Here is a 16,024-nt window from a genome sequence, read left to right as displayed (position 1 = left end):
GCCTAAGCATGTGCGAGTAGGATGGTGTCCTCTCTTCAAGAGAGCCATCATCACACTAATTTGTTTTTAATGTCCATCATGGCACCAACCCCATGTGCTGGGGGCTGCCTACAACCACTGAAGGGTGCTCCATCAGCCCCTCCATGCTGTGATGGGTGGTGAGGGCTGTACTGGTCTGTGGATGCCAGCTCCCTGCCTGGCTGCTCCACAGGAAACACAGTTGTGCCTTGGGTCACACAGGTTCTGAAGGCTGGGAGATGACTGCAAGGGGGATCTCAGGAGACAAAGGACCGACACTTGCCCGTCTGGGAGGCCCGAGGTAGCAGCCTAGAGCCGCCAGGTGCTCTACCCAGGGGGGCCTCCAACACCGTTCGGCTTTTGCCCTGACGGGCTTGGCAGAGCAAGGTGGCTGCCCAGCGCAGAGACAGCAGGAGCGCTCCCACTGGACGGGGCAGCTAACAGTCACACCGGGAAGACCGGCCAGGGATACCTCGTCAGCACCGGCCCGTTCTCCGCACCCCAGCCTCAGCGGAAGCCCCTGAACGTACAGGGTAGGCGGGGAGAGGGATGGGTCCGGCCGCGGCAGAGGGCGGCTTCGATTCCACTCCCCCCGGGCCCGTCCCTCACCCGCCGCTGGATGCTGCCTGCCCCACCTGCCTCGCCGCCGAGCCCGAAAAGGGGTTAAAAGCCTGGGGCGGGTGATGTCAGTTCCTGCGCTCCTCGGGAGGGCTGGCTCTGATATTTGAGACGGACCCTCCCGCTCTAAGGAAAACGGAGCGGGGATGGTGAAGTGCTGAATGGGACAGAAGCCTCGCCGGGCACCTGCCTGCTACCCAGCACCGCGCAGCCGCCCGAGGTCAGGGCCGGCACTGCCGGTCTGCCTGCGGCCGCGCCGGCTACGGAACCCGCGGATACTGCTAGCTGCGCCTGTCACTGCCCCGCTCCGTCGGGACGAGACCCCCGCGACGGCCAAGGTGAGCGCGGGCGGAGAGGCGGCCCGAACCCCCTCTTAGCTGCCGGGAGGGGTGGCTGAGGGCCCGCGGGTGGGGAGAGGGGGGTGGGCGCTTGAGGGCCGGTCTGTGCGGGACTGGCTGTCATAGCCCTTCTTCTCCACTCTTTCTTCAAAGTGACGGCAAGGGGCTGAGTGAAGCGTTCTGGGGTGATGTTATGTCATCTCTGTTAATGGAGGTTTGCTGCTTCAAATAAATAGGCTTGCCTGCGGGTGTGGGACTTTGGTCACTGAGACAGCATGGAGGAGGTGGGGGGAGGAGCGGCCACACGAGGGGTGTGTGTTGGGGGGGAAATGCAGCCCAAGAGTAAGTCCCGCAGTCTCTTCTGCCTGCCTGGTGTGTGGGCAAGATCTCTGGAGGCAGAATGACAAAATGCGCCCTCTTCCTACCTCCTGGCACTTCTGCTAGTCAAGTCACTGCACTGATGTAGAGGAATTCTTTAATTCTCTCCCCCGCCCCTTCCCACAGCTTATCACGTTATTTTCCCCATGTCTTGCACATCCCAGGTAGCATTTATGAACTGCAAATGATTGAGTAGCTGAACTATTCCAGTGATCTCAGGGTTAAAAACCTGGGTGTTAAAGTGATTGTGAAGTGTAAAATGAGGTGATTGCAGGGAGGGAGTTCATTAGTAATATGGTATTTCCACGCTGACTTTTGACCATCACCCGTACTGCTGACCTTCTTGGTGTTGATGCAGTGACATGGGAGGAAATCTCTCTCCTTTCACATGCTACGTTTATTGCACTTGTAGTTATTCCTTTTATAGTAAGATGGTAGCTGAAAGTTAGATTCAGCTCTGGTGTTCAGGCAGGGTCTGGTGTATTTTACTGGCAGGTGCGCTTCTGTGCTGATTGAATCTCTGTAACAGCCTGGGTAAACTGATTCCTGAGCTGAGGAGAAATTGGCATTTGAAATACAGAAATACTGTTTCACTTGTCTGTATTGTTTACACTGAATGAACAAAGCTGCAAACATTTTGCTTGCATTTGTGCCAGCACCTGAAAGTCTTCGTGTTGATTAATTGCTTTTTGTTTTCAGAAGGCTTTTTCAGGTGGAAGTATGCCAAGTTTCTGAAGTGTTTTAAAATCTAGTCTGGATCCACCGACATCTAGGACATCAGCTGATTCAGACCTAAAATCTTGAAAAAAAAAACAAAAACAAAACCAAACCCCAATGATGACATTCTGGTGTAACATTTATGTTCATTGGAATTACAACTGGATATAGGGACTCCAAGTAAATATATTCGTATTTATTTTGACTATAGCATTTGATGTCAGAACTGTCTGTTGATTTCAACTTCCATGTAGTCAAAAGTGGAAGTCTCCTGTCTGCATTTAGCAGTTGGTTCAGTCATTTAGCTCCCCTCCTAAGTTCTAAGGACTTTGTAGCTCCCATTATCTTCACTGGAAGTTGGTTGACACTTGAAAATCAAGCTGTTTTTTAGAAGAGAATCTGTGCATTTAAGAATGAAGTATTGGAAATCTCAGCTTGTTTGAACAAAGTGGCTGCCTCCTATTTTCCAAGTTCCTAAGAAATTTTTTTTAAGGAAAGTTGGACTGGCTGATCCCTGAGGCCCTTCCAACCTGGTATTCTATGATTTTTCTGGAAAAGTTGGCTGACCTGCAGAATTAGTAATGATTAGTATTGACACAAAGTAAAATCACACCTGTGAAATAGTAATAAAGTGGGCACAAGCTGGAAGAACACTACTTAGGAACAGCAGTGGAGGAAAAGATGTGGATATGCTAATCGATTTCAGGGCAACCATGGGCCTGCTAAATTTTGCAGTGGCCTGTAGTACAGATATTCTTGATCTTGTGGAGATCTGGCACACACCTGTGCTTTGTTAATCTGTTCCAGTACCATTGTAATGGGCCCCCTGCACTTCCATGCCTGTCATTTGCAAAGGTAAAGCCTGTGTTGGCTTGTGTGTGAATGTCAACCGTAAGTGTAATGTGGTTCTAAGAAAGGCAAATACAGTCAGGTGAGGTATTCCCTAGGAGAGTGAGAAGTATTAAATGCCTTTACACAAGGTTTTGATGAAGCTGCATCCTGCCTTTCAGATGCAGTTGTGGTCACCCATGTCTATGGATGAGAGTAAAAAAGATAGAATCAAACTTTTCTAAGCTGGAACAGGTGCAAAGGGAGAGTAGTGAGCTTTTCTGGTGAGACTAAAAGAGCCCCTTATCTCTAGCCTTGCAAAAGGAGGTTTTTAGAGAGAAGCTTCTGATATTTATAAATATATCAAGGGATAAATAGGAGGGAGGGGGGAAAAACTAGTTAAGGGCAGCAATCTACAAGAATGAACAGATACAAGCTGGTTGTTATTATATTTATGCTGGTAGTTAGAAGGCAGCTTATTAGAGGGGTGAGGTTCTAGAACAGGAGTAGTGGGAGCAAAACTGCCTGCATGGTTCTGGGGAAGGGCTGTGTTCACTTATGAAAGGGATTATGAGACACAGTTATTTGCAGTGAGAAGGAAGAAGAATTAATGATTCAGGTTATCTACCACAGTCTTAGATTTCCTATTCAGGACAGGGTATTTTAGTCCAACCAGAAGTTATGGACTATCTGAAGAAATTACTTTTGCTCTGGCATAAGCTGTGTGGTAAATCAGATTTGTTTTTCTTTGTGCAATTAGAGTTTATCCCAATTGTTCTTATGTCCTCTTTGGGCTTAAAATATGAATAAGGACTAAAGTATCTTTATACCTGTGTGAAAGAGAACAGAATTTAATTTGAGAGCTGAATTATGCCTGCAACAGGGTTAGCTATAAGCAAGCTTAGGGTGTTGTAGAATCATAATTTAGTACACTCTTTTGGCTTGGAGAAGGACTGATCACACTACATTAGAGGGAAACCCTACAGTGTTATTGTGAAGTGTGCCTGTCAATGCTTGGCAAGGAGCTAGGTCTAGAGTTTAGTTCAATGTGCTGGACAAGGCTGTTGTAAAAGTTGGTCCATGTGTTTCTGTAAAGCAGTAAGTGTACTGTTTGTGGAATACTGGTCTTCGTTGCTATCTCAGAGTGTATTCAGCATGGACATGAGTGTGCCTTTTCCTTGTTTTACTTAAACCTACTTTCTGACCTGAAACAGGTTTATCTCCTATCCATTAAAAGAGTGAGCTCTGATAGAAGGCAGTATCAGTAACTTGGGATTGTACCATTTCCTCTTTTGCTTGCAGAGGAAATGGCCTTTCTTACCAGTCCTGTAAGATGGAAAAGGAATACAAGGCACAAGGAGTGAAAAGTTTGCCATCTAAAAAACCGCTTCCCCTCACCACCTTTTCTTCTCTAGGATTTTTAGAGCACCTCAGACGACGTCCCAAATGTATGATTAAATTCACAATGGCAGAACTCACAGTGGAGAATGGCAGCTGTGTGGACTGGCAAAAGCGATGCCTTGTATTGGAGTCCCAGCTCTTCAAATTCCGCTTGCAGGCAAGCAAGATCCGAGAGCTGCTAGCTGAGAAGGTGAGGCACTGATGGCTTCTTCTAATTTGCACTGAGTTATGGCATGAAAGCAAAAAAATGTATAAATGCTGAGCTATCCAATAAAACTGTTACTTGCAGTGAGGATCCCTTCCTTGATTACAGTGTGTCATTGAACTCTGCTTATCACTTGAGATACAGAAATATGCCTGTTGGAGTGGTGTGAAGTGGCATTAGTGAAAGTAAGAACTTGGCCTTGTTTACTGGAATATCATATATTTGGTCTCTGCTAGAAAAGAGTGTACCAGCAAGATTCTGGATATCTAAAATGACTGAGGCAGCTGCAAAGGTGAATATTTTGGATAAGAACAGCAGGATTAGGACTTGGCTGGCAGTGGAGAAGCTTACAGGAGTGCAAATTATTCTGTAACGCTAAAAGGCTGGACAGGGGTATGCGTACTGTCACAGTGTTAGAATAACATTGCATATCCAGTCAAAACACCCTGGGGATGCTGAAAAGCAGGACTGAGATACTGAGATCTTGAAAATTTCATGGCATCTGTGGTTTTGTAGGCATCTCCTACTAATCTCTTTCAAGTGTGTTAATTGAACTCATCTGCAATTCTAGGGGAGAGGACTGCCAAGGATTTGAGAGGGGTTTGTTGGGTAGGTTTGGTTTGGTGAGTTTTTGTGGTGTTTTTTTTTTTTTCATCATGTTGTATATTTTTGGTGAGGTTTTTTCTTTACCTTAAATTCCGTTATTTTTTCAACTTATGTTAAAGCTTTTTTATTAACCTCTAATTTGCATAGAATCCAACTTTGTAGGTTGCTGTGGGGTTCCTTCTTTCAAAATTTGGCTTACATTACCACAGTCAGTCCAAGATTGCTCAGATACCCAGTTACTATTGGGAAGTGAGAACAGTTTCTTTCAGTCACGGTTTGCTAGTGAAGTTGAAATCTTTACAACTGACTGCAGTTTTCTCCAAATGCTTTTAATCTGTACCTGATGAAAGGTATGTTCTAAACTCACTTCTGCTCCATTTTGTATTATGTAACTTTTATGTGTATATTCATGTTGGTTGATTTTTGGATCTGAAAACATCCGAACTGTATCTACTTCACAGTAGAGCAATCTTCATCCTTGCTTTCACTGTTATGTTTCCACTAATGCCTTTATACTGCATGAGACATTCATTGCACTATTCATATTTTAAGAAATGATGCAATTCTAACAACATTCTTCATCTTTTCAAGGTAGCTTCTGAGATGAACCTTAGTGATTACTTATCTTGGGAAGCACTCAAAGTGGTTGTAAAATCTATTTAGATAAACGTGCATTAAAAAATTCATGTGTAGATGTTGCACAGCTCTGGTGAAGATGACCAGTACTTATGTGCAATACTCTGCTTGTGCTTTATTAACTTCTGCACTGAGAAACTTCCTGACTGCCTCCACATAAAACAAACTCACCTACCAAACTTTCTTTTTGGAAAGAAAAAAAATCTTCTTTTTCTTTTGAAAGACCTTTTGACTGTCTCTTTAGGAAGGTTTGTGAGTGATGGTAGAGAATGGAATTTTCATCTGCTTCAGGTGCCTTCTCAAGGAACGGACCTGAGTGCCGTTAATCCAGCCTTTGTTAAGGTTAAGGAGCAGCTTCGTTCGGTGATCAGATTACTCTGTAACTACATGTTCAGCACTGTCCTAGGCTTTCTTGAAGGGTAAAGAGCTAGCAGGTTTGAAGTTCCCTACTCTGAATGTCATGTGAGAATGGGAGAGCCTTGGGGTCTGTGGGGCATCTCTGGCAGGCTCTCCTGACGCACCAGAGCACACAATGCTCATGCTGAACACTACAGTTGAAGTGTCCTGTGCCTCAGGTTCCCGACTGCTGTGCAATGACTTTTTCACAGACTCTCCTTCACTCCTCCTTGGTCATCACAGGACTCCCCAGCAGTTGCAGCAAATGGGACTCTGGCCCACACTGCATCTTTCTCCTTCTCAGATGGGAAGTGATGTTGAACTGAAAGATGCATGTGATCTGCATAGTGATGTCAACTCCAGCAATTTTTATCATAGATTTTATAGCAACTGCGGGTTTTTTTCCATTTTTTTCTTACAGTTCTAGCTGTGAGAATGAAGATATTTGGACTTACTTGAAAGAGTACTGCATCTGCAAAAAGGTTATTTGAGTGGGCAGGGACAAAGATTGTGAAAAATGTGAAGTGGGCACAGTTTGAAGCTGTGTTGCCAACCTGTGGTGAGCGTTGCCCCTGAGATCCCCTGATATTGTTTGCAGCAACAGGAAAATAATAAAATAATAACAATAATAAATAAAATTGGTTTTGCTAGTGAAAGTGAAGAGCGATGTCAGCAGCAGTGTGATACTTGCTCACCAGCATGGTTGTCTCAGGGGTCTAGAAGCTACTGGTTGAAAGATCTGGAAACCTGATCCCCCACATTATTTTAAAGTAGTCTTTATAACTAATTTTATGATTTAAAAGGCAGATTTTACTATTTTAACTCATAAAATACCCTAAACACTCATGCCTGGCATTGGTAGTACAATGTGCGCCAACAGTTTAAATACTTCAGATTTTTAAAATCCGCTTAGATTGAGTAATCTAGATCACTGTTCAGAACATGAGGAATTTAAAACCCAGTGGTTTAACTGCCAGTGCCCTAATTCACATGGTGTGAACTTCCATGTCAGTAGCCTAGTTGTAGCTATCAACCAGTGCTGCCCAAGCTGTGCAGAGCCTGACTGCAGGTCAGCGCAGCAGAGGGACCCCAGCCGCTGGCCTCCAAGACAAAGCTCTGCCATCCTGCTGGGCCCCTGTGGGGTATGAGACACCTGGGTCTTGCCTTGTTTTGGACATCAGCAGGGATCTAGTCTCTTTGGAAACATGCAGCTGTTTCTATTCTGACTTTCTTGTACACGCACACAAAGAAAGGGATACTCCTCTGTTGGTGAGCGACATAGCAGGCTGTTGCCTTGGCAGCAAGTTGACCTGGTTAGGAGTGAGCTCAAGGAAGGAAACAACAGGATGAAAATGAGGCTGAGACATGCAGGAACTTTTTTGACTCAGTTTTATTCAGCATATTCTGAGCCATCAGGAGAGGGAAAGCCTCTGTCAGTGATTGATAGGAGGATCTTTTGCAGCTTTTAGAAGGACCATCTGGGTAACTTTCAACCTGCTTCTGTCTTACTTCAATAATAAACAATGAATATTTGGAAAAAGCCTCCTTTGGCTCATGCAAACATGGCTATACAACTGGGTCTGTTTCTCTCCATACAAGCTCTCTGGGCTAATGTTTGGGAGAAGAGTTACTAGAAGTTGTCTTGGTCACTAAGTTTTATGTGACCTGGGTCAAGTTGCTTAGTAGCATTTGTCAAATTATAAAGCATTTTGAATGAAAGGACCCATGTAAATACCAAGCATCATTATTAATTCATTGAGGGATTTGAAAGAGCCTTACAACCATGGATGTATTAAATCTGAATGCTCTCCAGTGAGATAGCTGACACCAGGGATAGGTGAAGTAATCATTTTGTGCACATGAGAAGCACAGCAGTTATTTAACAGTTCATAGCAGGACAACCCAACAATGTAGTACAGGAAGTTAAGAAAAGTGCAAGTTCATTTAAGGCTACAGAGGGAATCATAGTAAGAAAGGTAATTGATTTGACTGGAACTTAGCCAGGTCACCCTGCTTGCACAAGAAATTTCATAACTCTTAAGTGATCAGGAATGGTCCCAACATGCATTCTTTGTCCTGATCAGGGTCCAGGACTGCTAGCAATGCAAAGCAGACTGTCGTGAGGCTGGAACAACAAGGTGTTTTTCAGTCAGAACAGTGTTGCCTTCTTAAAATAACCTGAGTCTTTCATGGAGATCACCCACATTGTGGAGGATTAGATTATCAGTCTAAGAGGATAGTCTTTGGGCTCCACTTAGCATCTGTCTTTCACCAATGTATTTGGCTGCTACCTTTCTGTAGTGATGATTGTCCAGAGACTAATAGATAAATGCAGGGGTAGATCTCAGTTCCTAACGAACACAGACTCGTGTCATAACCCAGACCACTGCTATTGGTGTTAGATTGCCTTGAGTTCAGTCTCTACCAAGACTCAGAAGCTCTCAGGCCTTAGGTCAGAGCAGCTTTGGCTGGCTGTGCAATATTCTGTGGAATCTCTCTGTTCTCTGCCAAAGAAATGTTCTTGATATTAATCTCCATAGACTGTGACGTCCTTGATTACTTCACTGAAAAAACAAACCTGAAGAGGTATCGTGCTAAATGTGGCACTTTATGATCTTCATGGTTTGAATTTGTTATGGCATGGCCTTTTTAGTTATATGACCGTTGAGCTGTCCATATATATGTACCCTCCTGATATGTTTGTTGATAGGTGTCAATCTGCTCTTATGATCAATGTGTATGTATGAAAAGGAGAGTTCCCTTGTTACCATCTCATAGCAGCCTTCCAGTATCTGAAGGGGGCCTACAAGGGTGCTGGAGATGAGCTTTTCATTAGGGACTGTAGTGATAGGATAAGGGGTAATGGGTTCAAAATTTAACAGGGGGAGTTTAGATTGGCTATAAGGAAGAAGTTCTTTACTGTGATGGTGGTGAGACACTGAACAGGGTGCCAAAGAAATTTGTGAATGCTCCACCTCTGGCAGTGTTCAAGGCCAGGTTGCACAGAGCCTTTGGCGACATGGTTTATTGTGTGGTGTCCCTGCCCATGGCAAGGGGCTTGGAACTAGGTGATTTTAAGGTCCTTTCTAAGACTAACTATTCTATGATTCTATGATTTGTTTTCTGCTTGCAGCATGATTTTTTTCATTTTCTGAAGCTGAATCTATGTCATTCCTTCATTAGAAAAAAACACAAGTAAATGCTGGAAACTCTGTGGAGCATACCTTAGATGTTGCACCTTAGTGGACAAAAGTTAGTGTCACTGGTTTCATAGTACTGGACTTAAATCTGAGTCCCACTGAAGAAGGGCAAGTAGTGGAAGATGAACCAAGGACACCTTGCAAGTACTGAATGAGATCCTTAGTTGCTGTTTAAAAAATAAAACAAAAAAGACTGGGCTCTAGTAGCAAGTTGTTAGGGGAACCCCAGGTACACCTGCGTTTCAGTGAGAATGAAGCGATTCATATACATTTAGATAAATTTCTGTTCAATATCCTTTGACTTCAATAGCATCAGTGCTCTGATAGAGAATCATACAATTGTCAGTTTGCAGAGCTCTTTAAAATTAGAAGAAACATAGAAAAACTAAGATCATTATTTATCTTGTCAGTTATGAATCTGTGGTGTTTTGAAGCCAAAGGGAAGTATTCGTTGATTATAATGTGGCATCAAAAGGAACATGCAGTGAGCATTCTAAGATGTAGTCATTTTTCTTTACCATTGTGAATGAATCCTAGCTGAGATAAACCCAAGAAAGGATGGTGTGCTGTAGACAGGCTTCTAGAAGGGACCTATGGTGTGTAAATTGTAGAGATGAGGTCAAGACTGTTCCTCTGACCCATGTAATGAATGATGAGGCTCACTAATGAGAAAACAGTTCCGGTAAATTCAAAGAAGGGCAGAAGGCTAGAAAAGGGCAAAGGAATTTATTGGGGTTTTTTTATTCCCCCTGGTCAAAGCTGTCCATTTAACCCTAAAGATGCCAGAGATTGTAGACCTGCACAAGAAATGGAAGATTCCTGAGTAAAACTGGTGAATTTCCAGGTGATGTTAATTTCTTTTCTTTCTTCCCACCTTTCTCCTGCCCTTCTGGCTCTGAAGATGCAAGAATTAGAACAGAGAGTGGTAGAAGCAGAACAAAGAGCTGAGGATGCAGAGAAACAGGTAAGCGATTCTCTTATGGTTGCTTTGGTACAAGCCCAGCAGTAGATTACTTTAAATTCTCTCCCATCTAGCATGCAGACAGCACTCTGCATTGCTGTGCCCTGCTAGGAAGACATTGATTTACAGTGGTAAATGGATTTTTCTGGTCTCCTTCACAGTTTTTAAGCTTGAGTTACTAACAGATGCCTAAATATGTTCAACCCTAAGTGAAAACCAGAAGTTTGTATCTGCCTCTCAACAGCATTTAGCCCTGTCATCAGTGGCTCAGTGCTCAGTGCTGAGTTATGGTAAAGCTCAGTGCTCAGTTATGGTAAAGCAAGTGGATGTTGGACCTCAGGATTAAAGCACAGGGGTAGAGCTGCCTGGCAGGTCCTCAGGGAAAATAAAATACTTAAAGAGTATTGGTAAGGACTTGTAGACAAGTAGAGAAGGTTCTGTGAAAGGGAGTATCTGCAAAGCCTATCAGTTGTTTTGTACTTTGTCATCATTACTCCTCTGGCTTCAGGACCCTATGGAGAAAGGCAGTAAGAGCTGGATACAATGCATATTACTGTAACCATCTAAAAAACAGGTATATTGTCTAAGCTAGTCCTTCTATGCTTCTTGAATAAAGGACAAGGGGGGAAGGATAGAGACTTCAGCTTGTGAACAGGCTATAAAGAATAACAGACCTTTGGGAAAGTTACAGCCTGCACTGTGAGGACTATTATAAAAACAAAAGAGCCAGGAGGGACAGATGTTCTAAGCTGAAGGGAAGGTTTGAGATGAATCAGCTCTCTTCAGCTGGGCAAGAGCTGCAGGACGGAGCACTGAGTCACAGATTTCAGTGCAGAAGTGAAAGCCATGCAAGATGGCGAAGAATGGCTGTCAAAGATTACTTCAGTAGTGAAGGACTAAATAGTCAGTGTTATAAGCACAGGGAATCATACTGCCTAGGAACCAAGAACCTGAAGTACCTGGTAAGGTATTCTGGCTGCAGAATGCACTATTCCATGCCAGTTTCATACTGATATCAAGATTGTTTTCTGACCAGCTTAAATATAGGAAAGATGCTAGGCACTGTGCTGTTGGTCTCTATGGTAGACCAGCAACTGCCAGTCTAGAACAAAAGTTGTTATTGAGAGTGGTATCAGTAAGTCCCCACCCAGCCAGGACAGGCAAAGGTAACATTGTCATTGTGACACCACCATCAGGAAATAGAGATATTGCCACAGACCAATGAAGAAGGTTTCATACTAGCAGGTGTCTCAATGACAGGAGTAGGCTATCCATGATATAATAAGATGCGATTACAAGAGGGAGCGGATGTAGAGCAAGGCCAATTCAGGTCTAAGAATGGGCAAGAAAAGGAGAACTTTGCTGGGAAGGTGTAGGAGAAATGAGGGTTGTTTTTACCCACCTGCCACCAGCAGAAGTGAGGGTTGCCTTCACTAATCTGCCACCAGCAGTTCTGCAGCCATGTGTTGGCAAGTTCTAAAGACTAGAAGCCTCAAAGTTTGTCTTTCCAGCAGCCTTATCCACATCTGGAGATAAGTGCTCCTGGAGAAATACTTCATTGCTGTCTGACAACCTGAAGAAGTGACAGAATAGGAATAGGACTATTCCCTTCCACTAAAAGTATATTCACTGTGAATGAGAAGCAGCTGACAAATGAGAAGGCTCCACATCAAGTGCAAAATCCCTTGTTATCTTTCTCTCCAGGAGTCTGGGGAGTTGGATTTGTTAATTCAATGGGCTCCTGTAGCTGCCAACCTCAATTAAGGAAATCACATGTTTGCAGTCCCCTCTGTGAGTCTCTAGTACAGAGTCAGCATTTGGGCATCAGACAGAAAGGAGGGGCCATTTCTTTTTACTATAATCACCCTAAACTCCAATGAAAACACATCCGACTCAGCAGGCTTAGTTTTCTGGCTCGGATTTTGGGCGCCTACCTTTCTGGTTCAGTATGAGGAAGAGGCAGTTTGCTTCTCTGTCTAATGCAGGCAGACAGCAGGACAAAACACAGCTTCTGCAAGTATGAAGTGTAGGCTGCTCAACAAAGCATGAGTAACTCTCTTGCACAGACTGTGAAGTGTTGAGATCATTGCCTGCATTCTGACTTCCTAGTTCTAAACTCATGCCAAATTAATGGTATCTGGAGTTGGTTTCTTTACTGGTTGAGTCTCTCTGGGATCTGTTGGAAGCAGATATTTTGCCATCATCAAATGCTGCAATTAGCAGTTTTAAGTTGATGGAATTCCATTAATCCTTAGAAAAGAAGCTTATAATCCATTGCAATAGGATGAGGTAAAGATGAAACAGACTGACATATCAAGAGACACAGGTTTTGAAGAAAGCAGAGGTTTTACAAGATCTGCTAAAACCCCGAAAACCATTATCAGCAGCTAGATTTTAGTGCACTGAAACTTTGTCTACAGTGAAGGAGCATTACACTGGTGATTCTCTAGCTGAGATGAACAAACATGGGCAGTACTAAGAGCTCAAAGCAGGCAAAGCTTCTGAAAAATCTGGCATGGTAACTCCTTAGGAGGTCTTGAGAAAATGCCTCTCAGAAAGCTAAGAGTTGCCAAACTATTTTCTAAGCTGGGAAAAGGAGGAGGAAGGCGCTCCGTAGCATACTTCCCTATAAAAATCTTGATCTGAGGCAAATAGCCAGGTTTTGTAGTGTATACCTTGGTAATGAATGTGGCAAAAAGCTGATCGCTGTATTACAAGGAGGAAAATGTGATGTTCCTTGCACATAGTCTGTGTAGACTATAGTGCCTGTATTTAACTAATAGCATGTAAATATTTCACAATCCACAACATGGTTAGCTGTTCATGGTTCAGTTTGCATCTGTTACTGCTTCAGCATTACTAATGAATGGACAATGTTCTTTTCACAAATCTGGCTATAAACTGTGACCTAAAGGGTTTCTTTTTTTCTTCCTTTCCCAACTCCAAGAATATGAAACCCACAAATGCTCTTAGTTAGCGTCTTACCACTAAACAAGTAGCTCCTTCATTTGCATTGTTCTGGGGTTTTTTTATGTCCCTCTGGTTGTCATCACAGGTCAGAGTTATGGAACAGAATATAAAACTAGCTAACTTGAAGACCGGAGAATCAGACAGCTCTTTGCACAGGAAATACCAGGAGCTGATGAGCACAGTGCAAGGAAAGGAAGATCAGATCAACAGATTGGAGACACAGCTAGCAAAACAGGTAAAACTGTTTTTTCTACAGGGAGACCTGTAGCTTTCATGAGTTGGAGGGACTCTCTAATGTATGTCTCAAAGGTATGGATTGTGTCTCTATTACATATTAGTCTCTCAATTGCCTTCAGACCAGCTGTAAAATTATGCCCTGTTCAGTGCAAGATTCTCTTCATTCCTTGCTCTTTCTAGACAGAAACATGCATTCAGCCTCACTAGCCCTTTTCTCTTCATTATATCAGGTTGGTCAGTATCCTTAAAGGACCTCCTTATGTTGGTGTTGAGTCAGTGTTGAGACCCTGACTGGAGTAATACTGGAGTCTGGTCACGGTATTTCTCTGGCTTCCTAACATATAGATTGTTCTGAAAAATTATGTAGCCCATCTCTGACTCCATATATGCTACTTCCTGAGAGGAGACTTTTCCCCAGTCTTAAGCAATCCTTTAGTGCAGTTCTTCTCTTGTCAGATGTCCTCACTATAAAAGAGCAGCTGGTTTCCAGTATGGATAGTTCTTAGTCCCTTCCATTCTCAGTTAGTGGAAAGAAGGAGCTACAACTACAGCAGGGCTTATATTTTGGCTCTCTAGTAAAGGCCTTGCCCTGTGGTCTTTATGATATGAGGAATGTGGCATTCTTACATGTTTGTTGTTAAGTGAATACTTTTAAATGGAAACAGCTTGTTAAGATTATACACAAAAAATACTTTGCCATTTGAGTACATTTTACATTTAACTGTCACCTATTTCAAGGGTACAATAATTAGTAAGCTGTCTGAACTTACTCAGACCAAGTGTAATGTGGAGTTCTTGCATCAAGTCTGTAGTACTCTGGGTTTCATGTCAGTTCCCCAGAGCAGCTTGCTCAGGCAGAATGGAGATGAAGTTTCTGCATTTTGGAGGAGAAGGAAGGGGTTCAGAAGGAGCTACAGTGAAAGCAGCTCTTGCAATCAAATTTGGAAGAAATTCTGATTTACCCAAAAATGTGGGGTGGGATTTGATTAAAATCAACAAACACAAGTGTGGAAAATGTTCTGCTAGTAGAAATCTTATTTTAGCAACAAGAGGCAAAATGGGAAATGAAAACTGAAGTTTGAAAATTTCAGATAAGATACAGTCTGTTGGGGTCATTGGTTTAGTTTCAGAATGGGATAGGATGGTGGCAGTGCTGGAAGGTCACTAAGGGTCCTTGTAGGCATTCTATTTGTTTTCAGTAGGATGGGGAGAACTATGGTGTTCAGAGTGTTAAGAAGAGAACACTGAGGTCATGTCTAGACAACGCAATAGCATGGGACACAAATCTCTAACTACTTCTGGACCTTAAAGCACAATAACTGCATCTACAGGTGCTGTGCCCAAATAAATGGATTAGAGGTAGGGCTTGCTAAGCTCTGTGACAATGCTGTTATCGTGTCACTATTCTACTTTAGGACCCTAAATAAAATGCTGGCATTGGACTTCACTGTGTAGCATAGCAATATTATAAATCTTTTTACCTTTTGGTCTTTGATCTGAGACAAGTCCAGGTCATTAGGGATTCAAAGGCATTACCCATGTGGTAGATACTGAGAGGGCTATGATGCATACATTATATGTGCCAGTTTATGTCAGACCATAGTAAGGACATCTAATATTCTAATAGTAGGCACAGCTAATATTCTGACTCCACCAAAGACTGGTACCTGATGATTAGGAACATACAGAGACATATTCAAGGAAGAAAGCTAAGTAAGTCCTCCTTTTAAAGCATCAGATTTGATTACTTTTATTATGCTCAACTAAAAATGTTACTGCTATCCATAATGTTGTCAAGGTCTATTTTAAAGTCAGCAAACATATTTGAATAGGTGTTTTTAAATGTACATTTGTGGTGAATAGCATGTGGTTATTAAGAGTTGTGACGATGTGGAGAATTTCCTGCTACTGTGTATTTATATGGTATTCATTAAGTCAACTTACACTCCTTAGTTTGGAAAGCTTAAATGTGGGGGTTAGGAGGAAGTGGAGTGGAAGCACTAACATTTTTATTGTCATAATTACTGATACTTGTTCACATCACGTTTTTAGCAGGGAAACTATCAACTGCTATCAGAAGGTATTACCATTGTCCATTTAATTAGAGAAACTAGGGCTGAATGTGCCATACAGAGTATATCTGCCTTCTTTCCCTCCCTCCTGGGACTGATGTATCCTTGTAGCTGTTTAAACCACTTTGTAGACAGACCTTTAAGTGACATTGCTTATGATGAATCCACACAGCAGATGAACAGAAGGCTTCAGGTGGTTGAGGTGTCAATCCAGTATCTTTCAAAGGAAATTCCCAGAAGAGGAAAACAATGCAGCTGAAAAAACACAGCTGCAAAAATTATGTCGTAGCAATATTGGCCAAGCAGATACTTGGGGTGGGGGGGGAATGCTCACTGTGCAAATCAAGAGTATTCCCATAACACTTTTGTGTGAACTAGAACCTGTTTTAATGAATATGTAAACACACAACTACTTACACCATCTCAAAACCTTCTAGCAGGTT

General features: G+C 42.9%; 1 protein-coding gene across 3 annotated transcripts in view; it reads left to right on the top strand.

Moving 5' to 3' along the window:
* The first annotated feature begins 210 nt into the window (after nt 1-210).
* The window catches only part of PLEKHH1 (pleckstrin homology, MyTH4 and FERM domain containing H1), a 48,734-nt gene continuing 32,920 nt past the window's right edge, over nt 211-16,024 (top strand). For 2 of the 3 annotated variants that reach the window (XM_061380478.1, XM_061380476.1), the window contains exons 1-4: nt 211-551; nt 4,313-4,488; nt 10,243-10,305; nt 13,358-13,507. In XM_061380478.1, the coding sequence (XP_061236462.1) occupies nt 4,348-4,488; nt 10,243-10,305; nt 13,358-13,507 (354 nt within the window). In that variant the 5' untranslated portion in view covers nt 211-551; nt 4,313-4,347. Of the gene's footprint in view, nt 552-4,312; nt 4,489-10,242; nt 10,306-13,357; nt 13,508-16,024 lie in introns of those variants that run through there. The other variant, XM_061380479.1, reaches the window with a different exon arrangement.

This window comes from Neopsephotus bourkii, unplaced genomic scaffold (genome assembly GCF_033783945.1).
Source record: "Neopsephotus bourkii isolate Nb327-2 ecotype Australia unplaced genomic scaffold, CSIRO-AGI_Nbou_v1 NB_1792, whole genome shotgun sequence".
NCBI lineage: Eukaryota > Metazoa > Chordata > Aves > Psittaciformes > Psittacidae > Neopsephotus > Neopsephotus bourkii.
Note: the sequence above shows the minus strand (reverse complement) of the source record. Positions and strands in the feature narration are given on the sequence as shown.